We start from the raw sequence: 14,131 nt of genomic DNA on the forward strand, positions 1-14,131 counted from the left end.
TATTAATTTGTTTTTCTCTGGTAAAACCTGTGTTGGAGAACAAAAAGGATTAATAATGAATTTCTGCAAAATAAAGAAAATAATGAAATTTGTACATTTCACCCCTACTTTGCTTTAACTCTTGTGAAACGCCTAAAGCGTTAATAAACTTTCTAAATGCTGTTTTGAATACTTTGAGGGGTGCAGTTTTTAAATTTGGGCGATGTATTGGGGTTTGCATTGTATGAAATTTTTGCTAAAGTTCTAAGCCTCGTAACGTCCTAGAAAAATAAAAGGATGCACAAAAAACTATGCCAATCTAAAGTAGACATATGGGAAATGTGGCCAGTGTCGCACTGATAAATGGTGCCGATCTTACCTGCTTTTGTTAACTCTGCATATTTTGTGTCACCATATTCTGAGAGCCAGAACTTTTTTATTTTTCAGTAAAAAAAATCTGTGTAAGGGCTTGTTTATTGCGGAACAGGTTGTAGTTTTTATTGGTACTGTTTTGGGGTACATGGGACTTTATGATCATGTTTCCATGTTTTGGGAGGGGTGGTAAAAAAAAAAAAAAATAGCGGTTATGGCATTGTTTTTTTTTGTTGCTGTGTTCAGCATGTGGAAAAAAATAACATTATAGTTTTATAGTTTGGGTCGTTACGGACCCGGTGTTACCAAATATGTGTACTTTTAATGGTTTCATTTTTTCGTTTAATAAAATATTTATTTTGTGTGGTGTAACCATCTGACAAGCAGATAATTTAAAATTTAGAAATACGCTAAATTTTACAGTTTTTACGATTAAATACGGAATGTATCGACCAAATTTTACCAGTAATAAAGTCCAATGTGTCACGAGAAAACCTCAGAATCGCTTGGATATATAAAAGTATTCCAAAGTTATCACCAGATAGAGTGACATGTCAGATTTAAAAAATGTGGCTGCGTCCTGAACATGCCAACTAGTCCACGTCCTCAAGGGGTTAAAGGGTAACTAAACTTTAAACAAACTTCTGACATGTCATATTAACATGTCAGAAGTTTTGATCGGTGGGGGTCCGAGCACTCAGACCCCCATCGATCGCTAGAATGAAGTGGCAGAAGCGCTCGGGTGACCGCTGAGCCGCTTAGTTTCTGATCGGCTTTTCTCAGAAAGCCGAGGTAACAGTGTACGGGCTCAATAGAAAGTCTATCGGCCCATACACCGCTACATCAGCTTTCCGCAAAAAGCCAAACAGAAACCAAGCGGCTCAACTCTCACCCGAGCGCTTCTGCCACTTCATTCTAGCGATCGATGGGGGTCTCAGTGCTCAGGACCCCCACTGATCAAAACTTCTGACATGTCAGGAGTTTATTGAAGGTTTAGTTACAATTTAATGTCAAGTCTCCTACTGGCAACAGCACATAACAGTCTGTGTCCTCCAATATAAAGAACTAGAAAAAACCTTTTAGGGTATGTGCACACAGTGTTTTATGTGAAGCAGAAAAAAAAATCTGCACTTTTGGCAGATTTTGACATGCAGGCATTTTTTTTAACACTTTTTTTTTTCTAGCAAATAAAAGAACGTGGGCGACTGCAAATAACGCTTAAAAAAAAAGTTCCAAACAAATTGTTTGGTTTCTGTCTCCCATTGATTTCAATAGAGTATCAGAGATGGAAATGCAATAATATAGGGCATGACACTCTTTTCCGTGAGTGGACAAAAAACGCCCGGGAAAGAAACCCGCCTCAACTTCCCATTGAAATCAACTGAGGGAAAATTGGAGTGTTTTTTTGCGCTATTTAACGGCGGCTTACACTTAAGAAAAACTCTGTGGGTACAGGACCTTCAGGTAAATTCACATGCGGCAGATTTTTTGCAGAAATTTCTGTGACTGTTCCTATCATCTGCAGAAATCCAGGTCCATGCTGCAGAAACAATTCCTTTCAGATGCATGCAAAAGATTTTCAGTAGCAGACTTTCGAGCGGCAATTTACAATACAGTGCATGTGGATAATATCTCCGCAGGACTCAGGGCATGCTGCGGATTTTCACATTTTTGCAGCATGTCAATATTGTTGCTGGTTTGATTTTCGCTGTGGATTTCAACCTTTGTAATGCAGGCTCATTTTGATGCAGATTTGCGATGGGTTTGAAGTGAAATCTAGGGCGAAAAAAAGTCAGCTATGTGTAGACTTACCCTAAGCCTTCCCTCTTGCTTTCAATAGTGTTGTGTCTAAGTACACAAGAACTTCAGGTGAGCACCATTACAGTATAGAACTACAGGATCCGCTTCTGCAGTGGAGACCATGGAGGTCAGGATATAATCACACACAGCCTTACATTAGGTACATAATGAGCAATAGAAATCCCCAAGTCTGTCACTTAAAGAGGCTCTGTCACCAGATTTTGCAACCCCTATCTCCTATTGCAGCAGATCGGCGCTGCAATGTAGATAAGAGTAACGTGTTTTGTTTTTGTTTTTGTTAAAAACTAGCATTTTTGGCCAAGTTATGACCATTTTTATATTTATGCAAATGAGGCTTTCTAAAGTACAACTGCGCGTGTTTAAAGTAAAAGTACAACTGGGCGTGTTTAAAGTAAAAGTACAACTAGGCGTATATTGTGTATGTACATCTGGGCGTTTTTACTTCTTTTACTAGCTGGGCGTTGTGAATAGAAGTGGATGATGCTGACGAATCAGCATCATCCACTTCTCTTCGTTACCACCCAGCTTCTGGCAGTGCATAGACACACAGCGTGTTCTCGAGAGATCACGCTGTGACGTCACTTTATGCCCCAGGTCCTGCATCGTGTTGGACGAGCGAGGACACATCGGCACCAGAGGCTACAGTTGATTCTGCAGCAGCATCGGCGTTTGCAGGTAATTCGATGTAGCTACTTACCTGCAAACGCCGATGCTGCTGCAGAATCAACTGTAGCCTTTGGTGCATATGTGTCCTCGCTCGTCCGACACGATGCAGGACCTGGGGCAGGAAGTGACGTCACAGCGTGATCTCACGAGGACACGCTGTATGTCTGTGCACTGCCAGAAGCTGGGTGGTAACGAAGAGAAGTGGATGATGCTGATTCGTCAGCATCATACACTTCTATTCACAACGCCCAGCTAGTAAAAGAAGTAAAAACGCCCAGATGTACACACACAATACACGCCCTGTTGTACTTTAGAAAGCCTAATTTGCATAAATATAAAAATGGTCATAACTTGGCCAAAAATGCTCGTTTAAAAAAAAACAAAACTTAACTCTTATCTACATTGCAGCGCCGATCTGCTGCATGCAATAGGAGATAGGGGTTGCAAAATCTAGTGACAGAGCCTCTTTAAGTGGTGGTTAAATGTAACATTTTTTGCAGAACTACACGTACTTTGCGGACAGCCCCAGAAACATAATGTACTCAGACAAAATGTGGAACAAACATAAAATGACTGTAAATTTGCCTGTTTGAAGTGAACATTTTTAATTGGGTACATTTTGTTGATAATCTTTTTTTAAAAATAAAATTGTAGGTATAAATTAGCCCTTTTCTTATGCTTTAACTTTTTTTTCTGTTCTGCAAAGAAATTATTGGTATTATAATTCTAAATAAATATGAAATCCGAAACTTAAACAATGGCGACCATTAAAGTCTCTATTCAATAGGTCCCCGGCAATGTGCTTAGTCTATTAACTTCACTCACACTCAAGCAACAGATTATAAATTTTACAATGTACACCAAAATACATTTGAGATACTGTATGGGCTCGATCTATAATGTTAGCGAATTAATCTCATTAAAATACTATTACCAGTTATGCCTTCACCCATGCAATAAAAGAATATACAGTCCCTGTCTGGTGTTATACAATTTGTATACAAATTAAAATATTTTACAAAAAAGTATTTTTTGTTCAAAATGTATAAAGTTTAATGAATGCACATTCCCCCCAAACTGTAAGGTTCCAGAGAACGAATGTTAGCATAATCCCATTTTGATAGCTTGAACAGCAATTAGTTGAAATTACAGTGAGGAAGGCACTTGGCGTGTTTAACCCCTTCCCCGCTGCTCTTCAGTTCTTTAAGTGACAACGTAAGACACTTAAAAAAATTGGTCTGGGCACTTGCTCAGCAAAAGGTGCTCTATGTGAGTTATACCCCACAAACAGTAGGAGAGATTTCCTCTTTGATATACATATTTATCAAGTATAATGCATCTCCATGAATCCATGATTACTATATGCAGGGAAGGGGTTCGGCCGAATCTGGTCTGTTCAGCATCAGTACAGTATTGGTAGGCATTATCCATAGCAGAAATTCCTCTTCATGCAGTATTTTCAGTTCACCAGCATAGGTAAGCAGCAAACCACAAAAAAGAAATGTGTGAGTAAAGTTGATTATAACAATGTGAGGGAAAATAACATCCTATGAATAACCAGGAATCCAGCGTGTTGCGCCTCAGCTTAGAAATCTACCCGAATTAGTGTGCTGAAAAGGAGAAATCATCAGGGCGTAGTAATACTAGTTTTTCACTCCTCTCATAAATTAAAGATTGACAAGCCACTCTGCTATCAAGAACCTGGCAGGCTCGGCCAGAATATGCACCAAGAGTGTTAAGAAGAATGTCTATAGTAGGACCAAGTGAAGGCGCATTGTTTTGTAGAGCAGTGCATTACGTTGCTGTGTGGTATCCTCTTTACTGCTGAGACAGAAGTGCATTCCGGTTGGCCTTCATCTTCTCTAACCTTTTTACTAAGTGGCTATTTGTCATATCCATCTCTTCCATTTTGTCCAGAGTGGTTCGAAGCTGTTGGATAAATCAAATGTATATTATAATTATGTTTAACCTCAAGCAAAGAAGCCAACAATAATTGTATGGTTTGAACCAAAGGCCCCTGTGCTGTAGGTAGCTTTGCTAACCACTGGGGAACTATGCCAACATGTTTAACTTTGGCAATGTATGAACTTATTTTCCAATGCATCAATACCTGAGGAGCCAAAAAACATGTCTTCAAAACATAGGGCCTGTTCAAATCAGCGTTACTTTCCATTGAGGGGTTCCGTCTGAGGTTTCCATCGGAGGAACCCCCTCATCGGAAAGTCAAACGGAAACCTTGGCTTCCGTTTGCATCACCATTGATCTCAATGGTGACTGCAACGTTGGTAATGGTTTCCGTTTGACACCGTTGTGACAGTGTTCCGTTGTTTTTGACTAAATCAATAGCGCAGTCGACAACGAAACCCTGACGGAAACCTCAGATGGAACCCCTCAACGGATAGACAACGCTGATGTGCACACAGCCTTAGTATACATTGATCATATAAAATGTAAATATTTATTAACCGCATACAAATACCTCCAACGTTATTTTGGTGGTTTACATTGAAAAGCTTTAGACTGCAGCTATTAATATTAACCGGCTGAGGACCGCCCACTGTATATATACTGTGCAGGTTTAAGCTTGCTGCCCGAACTAATTGAGCAGCTGAATGTAAAAAAAATTAAATTAAATAATATAGTCCCAAAAGGTATTTTCAGTTTTTTTGATGGACAGTCCATAATAATAGAAAAAATAAACCAAAAACCCAAAAATAATTTAAATAAAAATTACACATAAAATAACCCGCCAAAATAATGCTCCCTGCCGCTAATCACGGTTGTAATGCTAGCCCTGACCCCATTACCCTAAAATAGAAATTTAAGATATCACAATTTATGGTAGACAATGACGATCACAAATAAAAAGTCTATTTTAGGGTAACAGCGGCTCTAAGGAGGTCCCAATGGGGATGAAACGCGTTAGCCACACCCTATTTTGCAGCTGTGATTGACGTCATCACAATGCGTCCTTCCAGCGTGTTTGACTGCTACAGCACGCTGTTGAACAGATTGCTCTGTTTGCTTTCCTAGTCTCCGGACCAAACTATGATGCGTGGTGCCGCACTACCTGCAACTAAAGGATTATTTTTCAAGGACTTGAAAGGTATTTGAGTGGATGATCTAACTACATGCTTGGACGAACATAGCAATGTCAATGTTTAACAGCTGCCGAACATAGGAGCCGTGCTACGCTCTGTCTTGAGCTGAATGAACTTCATAAACAGTTGAGTACTCTTTAACCCTCTACTGTTGAGCATTCAATTATTGCAGGAATTTATGGCTGATAGGGCTGTTTGGAAATTGTCCCATGCGAACTTTCTGGACGTAATGAGATCCACTCTCTGAAATAGGATAGTTTGTGAAATATATGCACCTCAATATTTAAACAAAGTGGATTGTCAAAGCTTGTCTTAAATAATCTTGGGAATTTGATTGTTCCTCGACTATCTTATCTCCACTTTGTTATGTGGATAGATTACATCCGAATGAATTCATACTGTTCTTTGTAGGGTTTCCATACCACTATAATTCTTTAACTCTGTCAAGCTATCCTGTACAATGGTACATCCTCCATGTCTCGTACACACTGCTTTATGATACTAAATGTGTATGTTGGGGGTGTTTTTTTCTATGCAAATTGTATGTTCATTGCCTAAATTTGTTTCTGGTACTCTTCATATACATCTGGCCAGGTTGTATTTTAAAATGTATTTACTAAAATTGCACTCTGTTTGGTAATTGTTTTTACCTTACTTCATATATTTTCAATTAAACATTTATACATTTTACTATTAGCTCTGATGAGTACTGGATATGTCCTAGATACATTCTTTTTTGTTCTTCTAATACTATATAAAGCCCAGAAAAAAAAAAAATCTAAATTGAAACTTTGAAATCATATTTTTTTTACGTCTTTTTTTTTTTTCAAACTACAGCCTAAAATGCTACAAAAGCAAAAATAATGCAAATAAAAATGGGAAAAGAAACCTGCTTTGATCAAGAAAACAACTTCACAAGAATCACATTGCTAGCCCAACAAATAAAGTTATAGCTGTTTAACAAACGCATGCTAAAAATGGCTAAATGGAGCCTGGTCTTGAATTAGTTAAAACAAGAATAGTTATTGTTTAATAGCAGAAATTATATGTTTTCTTGTCAGATGACCGACAAAGTTGAGAACACCTCTTGAGGGTGGAATGTGCCTAATGCCACAACTCAAAGTTCAGATATAAGGCACACAGAGAAAATCTATCTGCCTAATTATTTATACCTCTCTCTGAAGTCTTCTCTTTTCTGCTTTTAGTTCATCTTCTACCTTTTCTGCATTTTCTGCTGCTGATTTGTATCTCATCACTTGTCCTTCAAGCCTAATAACCTAGAAAAAGTTGCACAGAAAACAAAAAGCAATTATAAACATAATAAGAAGTGTCATATAAAAAAAGGAACAATAATTTTAGGGCATAGGGCACATACATAATGTGGTAAGCTAAAAAGATATATAATGTCAGAGATTCAATGATTATATCAAATTATTAAGCGTCATTCTTTCTTAAACTAGCCATACATAGTCCAATTTCTTGGTTCATTGCAACAATTGGCCATGTGTAGGGACATCTAAAGGCTCTCAGTAGAACAGATAAATATTTTTCATCATGTTAAAAAATCTGTAAAGTGGTTAAAGGGGTTTCTTGTTTTGGACAATCCTTAGCTAGAAGGGTCCCTTGACAATAAGCATATCACAAAGTGTTCCCGAGCTGGGAACCCCGATCAGCTGTAATCTGTCTGGAAACCCGACAATAACGGTTTAATTTCCCTGCAGCGCCACCAACAGTTGAAATTAAGCATTACACGTCAATAGGTTGTCCGTGTAATGCAGGACAAGACAGGTCCTCCAAAGCGGGAGACGTGCTTTGTAGCTGCTCTCTACTCTAGCCAAGAGATGAGGATCCTGAAAAGAGGAGCTCCCACTTGATCATGGGTTTTTATAAACTAGACATCCCCTTTAAAGCAGATGTTTCAGTTGCATGGGTGAATAAAGAGATCCATATTTTTATATATTTAAAAGTGGTGTCCTCTCTTTTTCTTCATTATAAAGTTTTACAAACTATATAAACAGTAAAATGATATTTGAACATGTAAATTCACTTTAAAGGCTATGTGCACTTTTGCAGCCATTTTTATTGGTTTAACACTAAAATAAAGCATTTTCTGCTTTTGGCCTCCGTCACGCAGTATACGACGGGTATGCCTTTTTGACTGATAGAATAGCAAACCGACTATGCTATTCTATCCAGAGGCATCCAGTAAACAAAATTTGTTTAACGGATGGCATTATAGCTTTTGGTTAACGGATGCCAATGTATGTCATTAGTCACTGGTCTCCGTTAAACCAATACGTCAAAAAGCCCCAATGACATAACTGTCCATACATATATATAGCCAGTTACATCACTGGGGCTACCCCAGGGAAGCAGTCTCCACACATACCCACATAGAGGCCCGACTGTCCCCCTACTTGCGTGGCAAATCCCTGGCTGCTTTTAACCTCCACGCAGGGAAAGTTCCAGTGACTTAACTGACCCTATAGGGGGGATAGTTCAGCCGTCATGCGGGCGAGTATCTGTGTGGTAACCACGCGCTAGACTGGGCGGGTGTGGGGGAGTTGTGATAGAGCAAGTGGGAAACATTGCAGTCTTCCATCAGAGTACGTCTGGAGTCCTCCTGACGTACTTTGTCCTCTACCCCATTGTATACATCCGGGCAGCAAGCAGAGGGAAAGACCAGAAAGTTTGCAGTGCATGCGTGGGCACTCCTTATTACAGTTTATGGTGGATACAGAAAATGTTCGCATTAAAACTACATGCCCCAAAAATGAAACTCCACTAGTGACATGCCACATACAGGGCTAGTACTATAAGCGCCTAGCCCATGTGATTGGTAAACAAGACGTCACTAGAGCTGGAAGAAAAGGTGACGTCAAGGGACACGACACGTGGCACTTTTACAAATTTAAGTCTATTAAAAGGTAATTTCTCAGTCAGCCACATAGACATTAAATGGAGTGGCAGGACACAAGTGTGGCCATAGATTCATTCAAACTCCTCACTGCGGGTGCGTGCTGAGGAGTGAGGGGGCACACAACCCTTGTTTTAGTGATCGGGGGGGGGGGGGGGGATTCCAACGGTAGGGCCCAGAGCGATCAGACATTTTATACACAAATAAAGCCTAAACTATAAAATAAAAAAATTATATCATACCCGTATATTTTATGACAGTAGAAATCTGGCACATTGTAAAAACGCCGCCCAGTTACACTTTTGGGCACTTTCATGCAACTTTGCATCAAAGGGTAAAGTTTTGTAAAAAAATAAAATAAAAAAATGCATTGAAATAAATGTTTGTGGCTAAAACTCTGACCCAAGAAGAGCCTGAGACACACAACACTTCCTAAAAATAATAGTTCAAGATGTGCTGCGTTCATCCATCCCACTTATGTCTGCATTAATATATCTGCACATAATTACCAGAACTAAAGAAAATACAAAAATATCGGCAATCCAGATGCTGGCGAACAATTGACAAAATTATTCATCTCCTGATACAATTTAAGGGCTTATTTGGACGAACGTAAATTCCGTCCATGCAACACGCATGATTTTCTCGCGCCTCGCACCGACCTATGTTAGTCTATGGGGCAGTGCAGACGGTCTGTGAGTTTCACCCAGCGTGTGTCCGCTGCGTAAAACTCACGATAGGTCCTATATTTGTGCATTGTTCATGCATCACGCACCCATTGAAGTCAATGGGTGCATGAAAATCGCGTGATTTGCGCAACAGCAGTAAAAAGTATGAATGAAAACAGAAAAGCACCACGTGCTTTTCTGTTTACAAACTTACAGACTGTCATAATGATGGCGGCTGCGCGAAAATCATGCAGCCACGCATCATACGCTGCTGATACACGGAGCTATTAAGTACCTTTTGCGCGCGCAAAACACAGCGTTTTTTGCGCGCGCAAAACACAGCGTTTTTTGCGCGCGCAAAACACACACGCTCGTGTAAATCTGGCCTAAAAGCGGGAAAAAACCCCCCCCTAGAAGACATATCCTTTCTGACAGGTTATTACACGCAAAGAAAATCCTATATCATCCACAAACCCCCTCTCCCCGTTTCCTGGGTTGCAGGAGGCTGTACAGGAAGAGAGATGATGGTAAAAGGCTGTGATCTTTCTTCCTACTGGCACTCGCAGCTGCTCCCATGCAGAACCAGGACGTAATTCTGCACCCGACTTAAAAGTGCTGTGTCCAGAGTATTGCACCTAGATACTGGTATCATTTGAAAGGTAAGATTCTGGTCTTTAATATGATACCAAGATCAAAGATCTCTATTCCGTATATTCTAGTCGTGGTAAGTGTTTTTACACATTAAATTTGTCCTTGGTAGTGAAAGGGTCTAAGCGGTTTTACGTAAAAAAAAGTTAATTTATTGTAAAATTAAAAGTTCTGCAACGTTCTAATATACTTTAGTTTCAATACCTTGCCATTTTCAAGATATGTTTGCTATCAGTGAATGGAAATATTCTTATTTACAGTCAGAGGCTATAAACATATACAGACCTTGTACTGCTCACAGTGAAGAGCTTGCTCCAACAATATCTAGTCTTTGAAATAGACTGTAAGCTGATCAACAACACAAATCTTTCTCCTGTCCTGATAGTTTGACACCATAAAACCAAAAAGGGACTGTTTGGGGCGTGCTTCCAAATGGTGGTAAGTGAAGATTTCAGTCTTGCATGGAACAGCAGGAACCGTTTTATCGGATTAAGCGTTTCAGGGTAGAATTAATCCCTTCATCAGGTCGTAAAATAGAGTACTAACTGTTTGATTACATAGGACTGGATACATTTGTGACGTAAGTTTGTAAAGTTTTCCAATCTCTAAATGTAAACAAGAATCTTTCCATTCACAGACCATAAACAGAGATCTTAAAACACTTATTATATTAGAAAATTGCAGAACTTTTTTTCCTTATTAGGGCTTGTCCACACCAAATGGAATTTTTTAATTTTTTTTTTAAACTCGTTTTATTAAGAACTGTTACAATAACAAGTATAAAATCAGTCACACATCTCTAATTACAAAACATGGCACATTGGATCAAGAAAATGTACATACAGCAAATCAAGTAATGAGTATACATAGAGCATTCCAAAAAGATGATATGTCATAAACAATAGCGATTAGACTGGTTTGCTTGGACGTATGCATGACAATGGTAATAAAGAGACAAAAACCAGAACAGATATAAAAGAACACAAAACAGTCTAGGACCCATGTCACCCATGAGCATCTAATAAATCCGGCACAGCAAGTTCTTGGAGATACATACTAAAATTTGGGTCACCTATATTCCTATCTCACATTATCTGGTGAACCAACGGAGGGGTTGACTGTCAGAGGGGAGTTATTCCAAATATCCCAGAACTTAGAAAACTTAGTACTACAACCACGATTCAGAAATACAACTTTCTCGAAAGGTATGACTGAATTTACCAATCCCTTCCAATGACCAATTGATGGAAGTCGATCATTCATCCAGTGCTGTGCTATAGTTTTCCGTGCTAGAAACAGAGTTTCTCTCAAAAAAATTCTAGTGTGGTGATTCCATGTCTCCCCATCCAGTATACAAAAGGAATGCCTACATGTAATAAGGACGATAACAGGGATAGTATGTCGTTCCAAAAGTCCCTAATGACAGTGCATGACCATATCATATGCCAAAAATCTGCCTCCGGAACATGGCATCTCAGCTAGTCTGAAGAAGGCAATCGTCCCATTTTGAATATCCTAACCGGGGTCAAATATGCCTGGTGTATTCTATATAACTGGATCATTTTATTGTTTGCGGATGGGGAAACTTGAAGATGAGACTCCAAAATATCATCCCACTCATCTGTCTGAATGGTAGGAATCCATCGTTTCCATCTACTCTCTATAGCAAGTGGTGTGGAATTCACCGTGACGGATAACAAATGGGTATAGAGGGCGGATATCAGGCCTCGTTGACCCTGGGAGTTAAGAATCCCTATCAGTGGAAAGGAAGAGATTGTTAGGTTATTTCTCAAGTGATGGAATTGGGTTTGTACAATATGACGAATCTGTAGATACCTATGAAAATGGGTCCGTGGTATGTCATACTTAGTCTGCAACTGAGTGAATGAAAGTAGGACATCATCCTCATATAGGTCCCCTATAGTTCCAATGGCTGGAGATAACCTTGGGGGCATTACAGGAAAGTAAGAAGCATTGTTCCATAAAGGCATTTCAGACACACCAAACAGAATTGTTGCGTATTTTCCGTCCGTAAAATATGCAGTTATACAGTAGCAGGAAAGTGGGTGTGATTTAACAAATGTCATCCGCATGCTGCAGAAAAATTCCGTCCAGAAATTCACCTGCGGTGCTTAATTTTATTTCTGCAGAACGCCAATTATTGCTGTGGAAAGGACGGATTTCCTGTGTTTTTTTTCATAGAGATCAATGGGGAACAACAATTCCGCAGCAAGCTACAATGTACTGTATAATTTGCTGCGTAATTCCTGACAGAAGGTGGAAATGACATCACCGGAAGAAGAAATTTCACCATCACACAGGCCTTGAAAAAACGCACCAAAAAACCTCAGCAAAAATTCACACTATTTTCCGCAGCAAAAAAACACATGAAATGGTGTGGATTTTCTGCTAGTTGATGCGTAAATGTTGCGGAAATTCTCTGCAGCAAAGGCGTTATCTGCGGCTAAGCCCTTGTCCGCTTGGACTTTATTTACATAGAACTTAGTTCTTATATACTATTAGTAGCCAATATACAACTACTTAGGTAAAGGGGTTGACTTTTCTATTCATTAGATTATTGTGTACACCAACAGAATTTTTAAACATGACAAACATTTTTTTTATGTCTACTGCATCTATATACACAGTCAGAAATGATTTTTAAGCAGAAATAGTGTGTGACAGGGATGAAAGATTCAGTTCAATGCGGTGGGTGCGAACATCAAGAAAATAACAAAAAGTACTTACGTTCTGTTCTAGTGTAGTTATATCTTGTTCTGCTTTTGAAAGTTTAAACTTGTATTCACTAATTTGTCTATTGGCATCTCCTAGAAACAAAATAGCTTCATTAGCAAAAATAAATGAACTATCAAAAGAACAGATCCTTCTCCTTACAAGCTTTACATAGCACAAGCATTCCTTAAAATTGAAAGGAAAAATCTGATCACTGCAAAAAAAATCCTTAGTAAGCTTTTAAGGTTATTTGGTCAAGTCTTAAAGGGGCATTCCCATATTAGACATTTATGGCATAGCCACAGATTTGGGAACCGAACCTATATTGAGAATGGGGGTCACACTACCCGGTTACACCTGATGTGGTGGCTGAAAGCTGTTGATTCCAAGTGGGGACTAGAGGAGGGGGGGGGGCGCACATGCACACGGACAGTTATTTCATGGACAATCATTCAATTGTCCCGGTGCACCTTCCACCACCAATCCCTAGTGATCTTTTTTTATACAGGGAAACACAGATTGGCAAAAAAAATAGAATAAGCATACTCTGCATTTCAATCAGTTGTAGATCTGAACCATTTTCCAGTCCTGTGGAGTCGGTCATTGTGTCATTTCTAACATTCTTATGGCGCTCGTCATCAAGCTGCAGCTTTAGTTTCCTTATCTGTAAGACATTGAGGTTAGATTACATCTTTCTTCCTATAGCCAATGACACATTACCCCAAAATAAAAGCTGTGTTTTTTTTCTACCTGTGATACCAGCTCATCCTTCTCTTCAGCCAGTTTCCGTAGCCTTACATCTGGAATAAACACGTTCTATTAAAGTTAAACATGGTCTCGAATAAAACAACACAATACAAAGATCTAGGTGCATGAATGTAATCTCAGATGGGTTTGTTTGCATAGCGTTCCTGCACAATATTACCCGGAAACCATCATTAATTCTGATTAATTGCTCTTTCCACTTAAATGCCTAATTTGAGTGAACCTTTTTAAATTCTTTCAAAAAATGTTTTAATAATGTGACAGGACAGCCTTCAATCCTGTAATTAAAAAAATTCTTTGAAACTGCAATGCCACATACAGTGGTACATTATGACAGCTGAAATAACGATCTATCTAAGCTTTTAGCATTGTGTGTCAGCAAAGCGTAAGTGGATTCCTGAATAAGTAAAGCAAAGTACACTAAAAATACTCCTGCTTTAAAATATTGAACAGGCAACGAC

The 14,131-nt window shown here is 39.1% G+C and overlaps 1 protein-coding gene across 13 annotated transcripts in view; it reads right to left on the reverse strand.

The window, feature by feature from the left end:
• Positions 1 to 3,418: 3,418 nt before the first annotated feature.
• Positions 3,419 to 14,131, reverse strand: part of LRRFIP2 (LRR binding FLII interacting protein 2) — a 108,891-nt gene continuing 98,178 nt past the window's right edge. For all 13 annotated transcript variants that reach the window (XM_075826983.1, XM_075826980.1, XM_075826974.1 and 10 more), the window contains 5 exons: positions 13,656 to 13,705; positions 13,452 to 13,569; positions 12,921 to 13,000; positions 7,112 to 7,216; positions 3,419 to 4,767 (listed from right to left, as the gene is read on the reverse strand). In XM_075826983.1, the coding sequence (XP_075683098.1) occupies positions 4,657 to 4,767; positions 7,112 to 7,216; positions 12,921 to 13,000; positions 13,452 to 13,569; positions 13,656 to 13,705 (464 nt within the window). In that variant the 3' untranslated portion in view covers positions 3,419 to 4,656. The remainder of the gene's footprint in view (positions 4,768 to 7,111; positions 7,217 to 12,920; positions 13,001 to 13,451; positions 13,570 to 13,655; positions 13,706 to 14,131) is intronic.

The sequence above is a fragment of the Rhinoderma darwinii genome, chromosome 5, assembly GCF_050947455.1.
Source record: "Rhinoderma darwinii isolate aRhiDar2 chromosome 5, aRhiDar2.hap1, whole genome shotgun sequence".
Classification (NCBI taxonomy): Eukaryota; Metazoa; Chordata; class Amphibia; order Anura; family Rhinodermatidae; genus Rhinoderma; species Rhinoderma darwinii.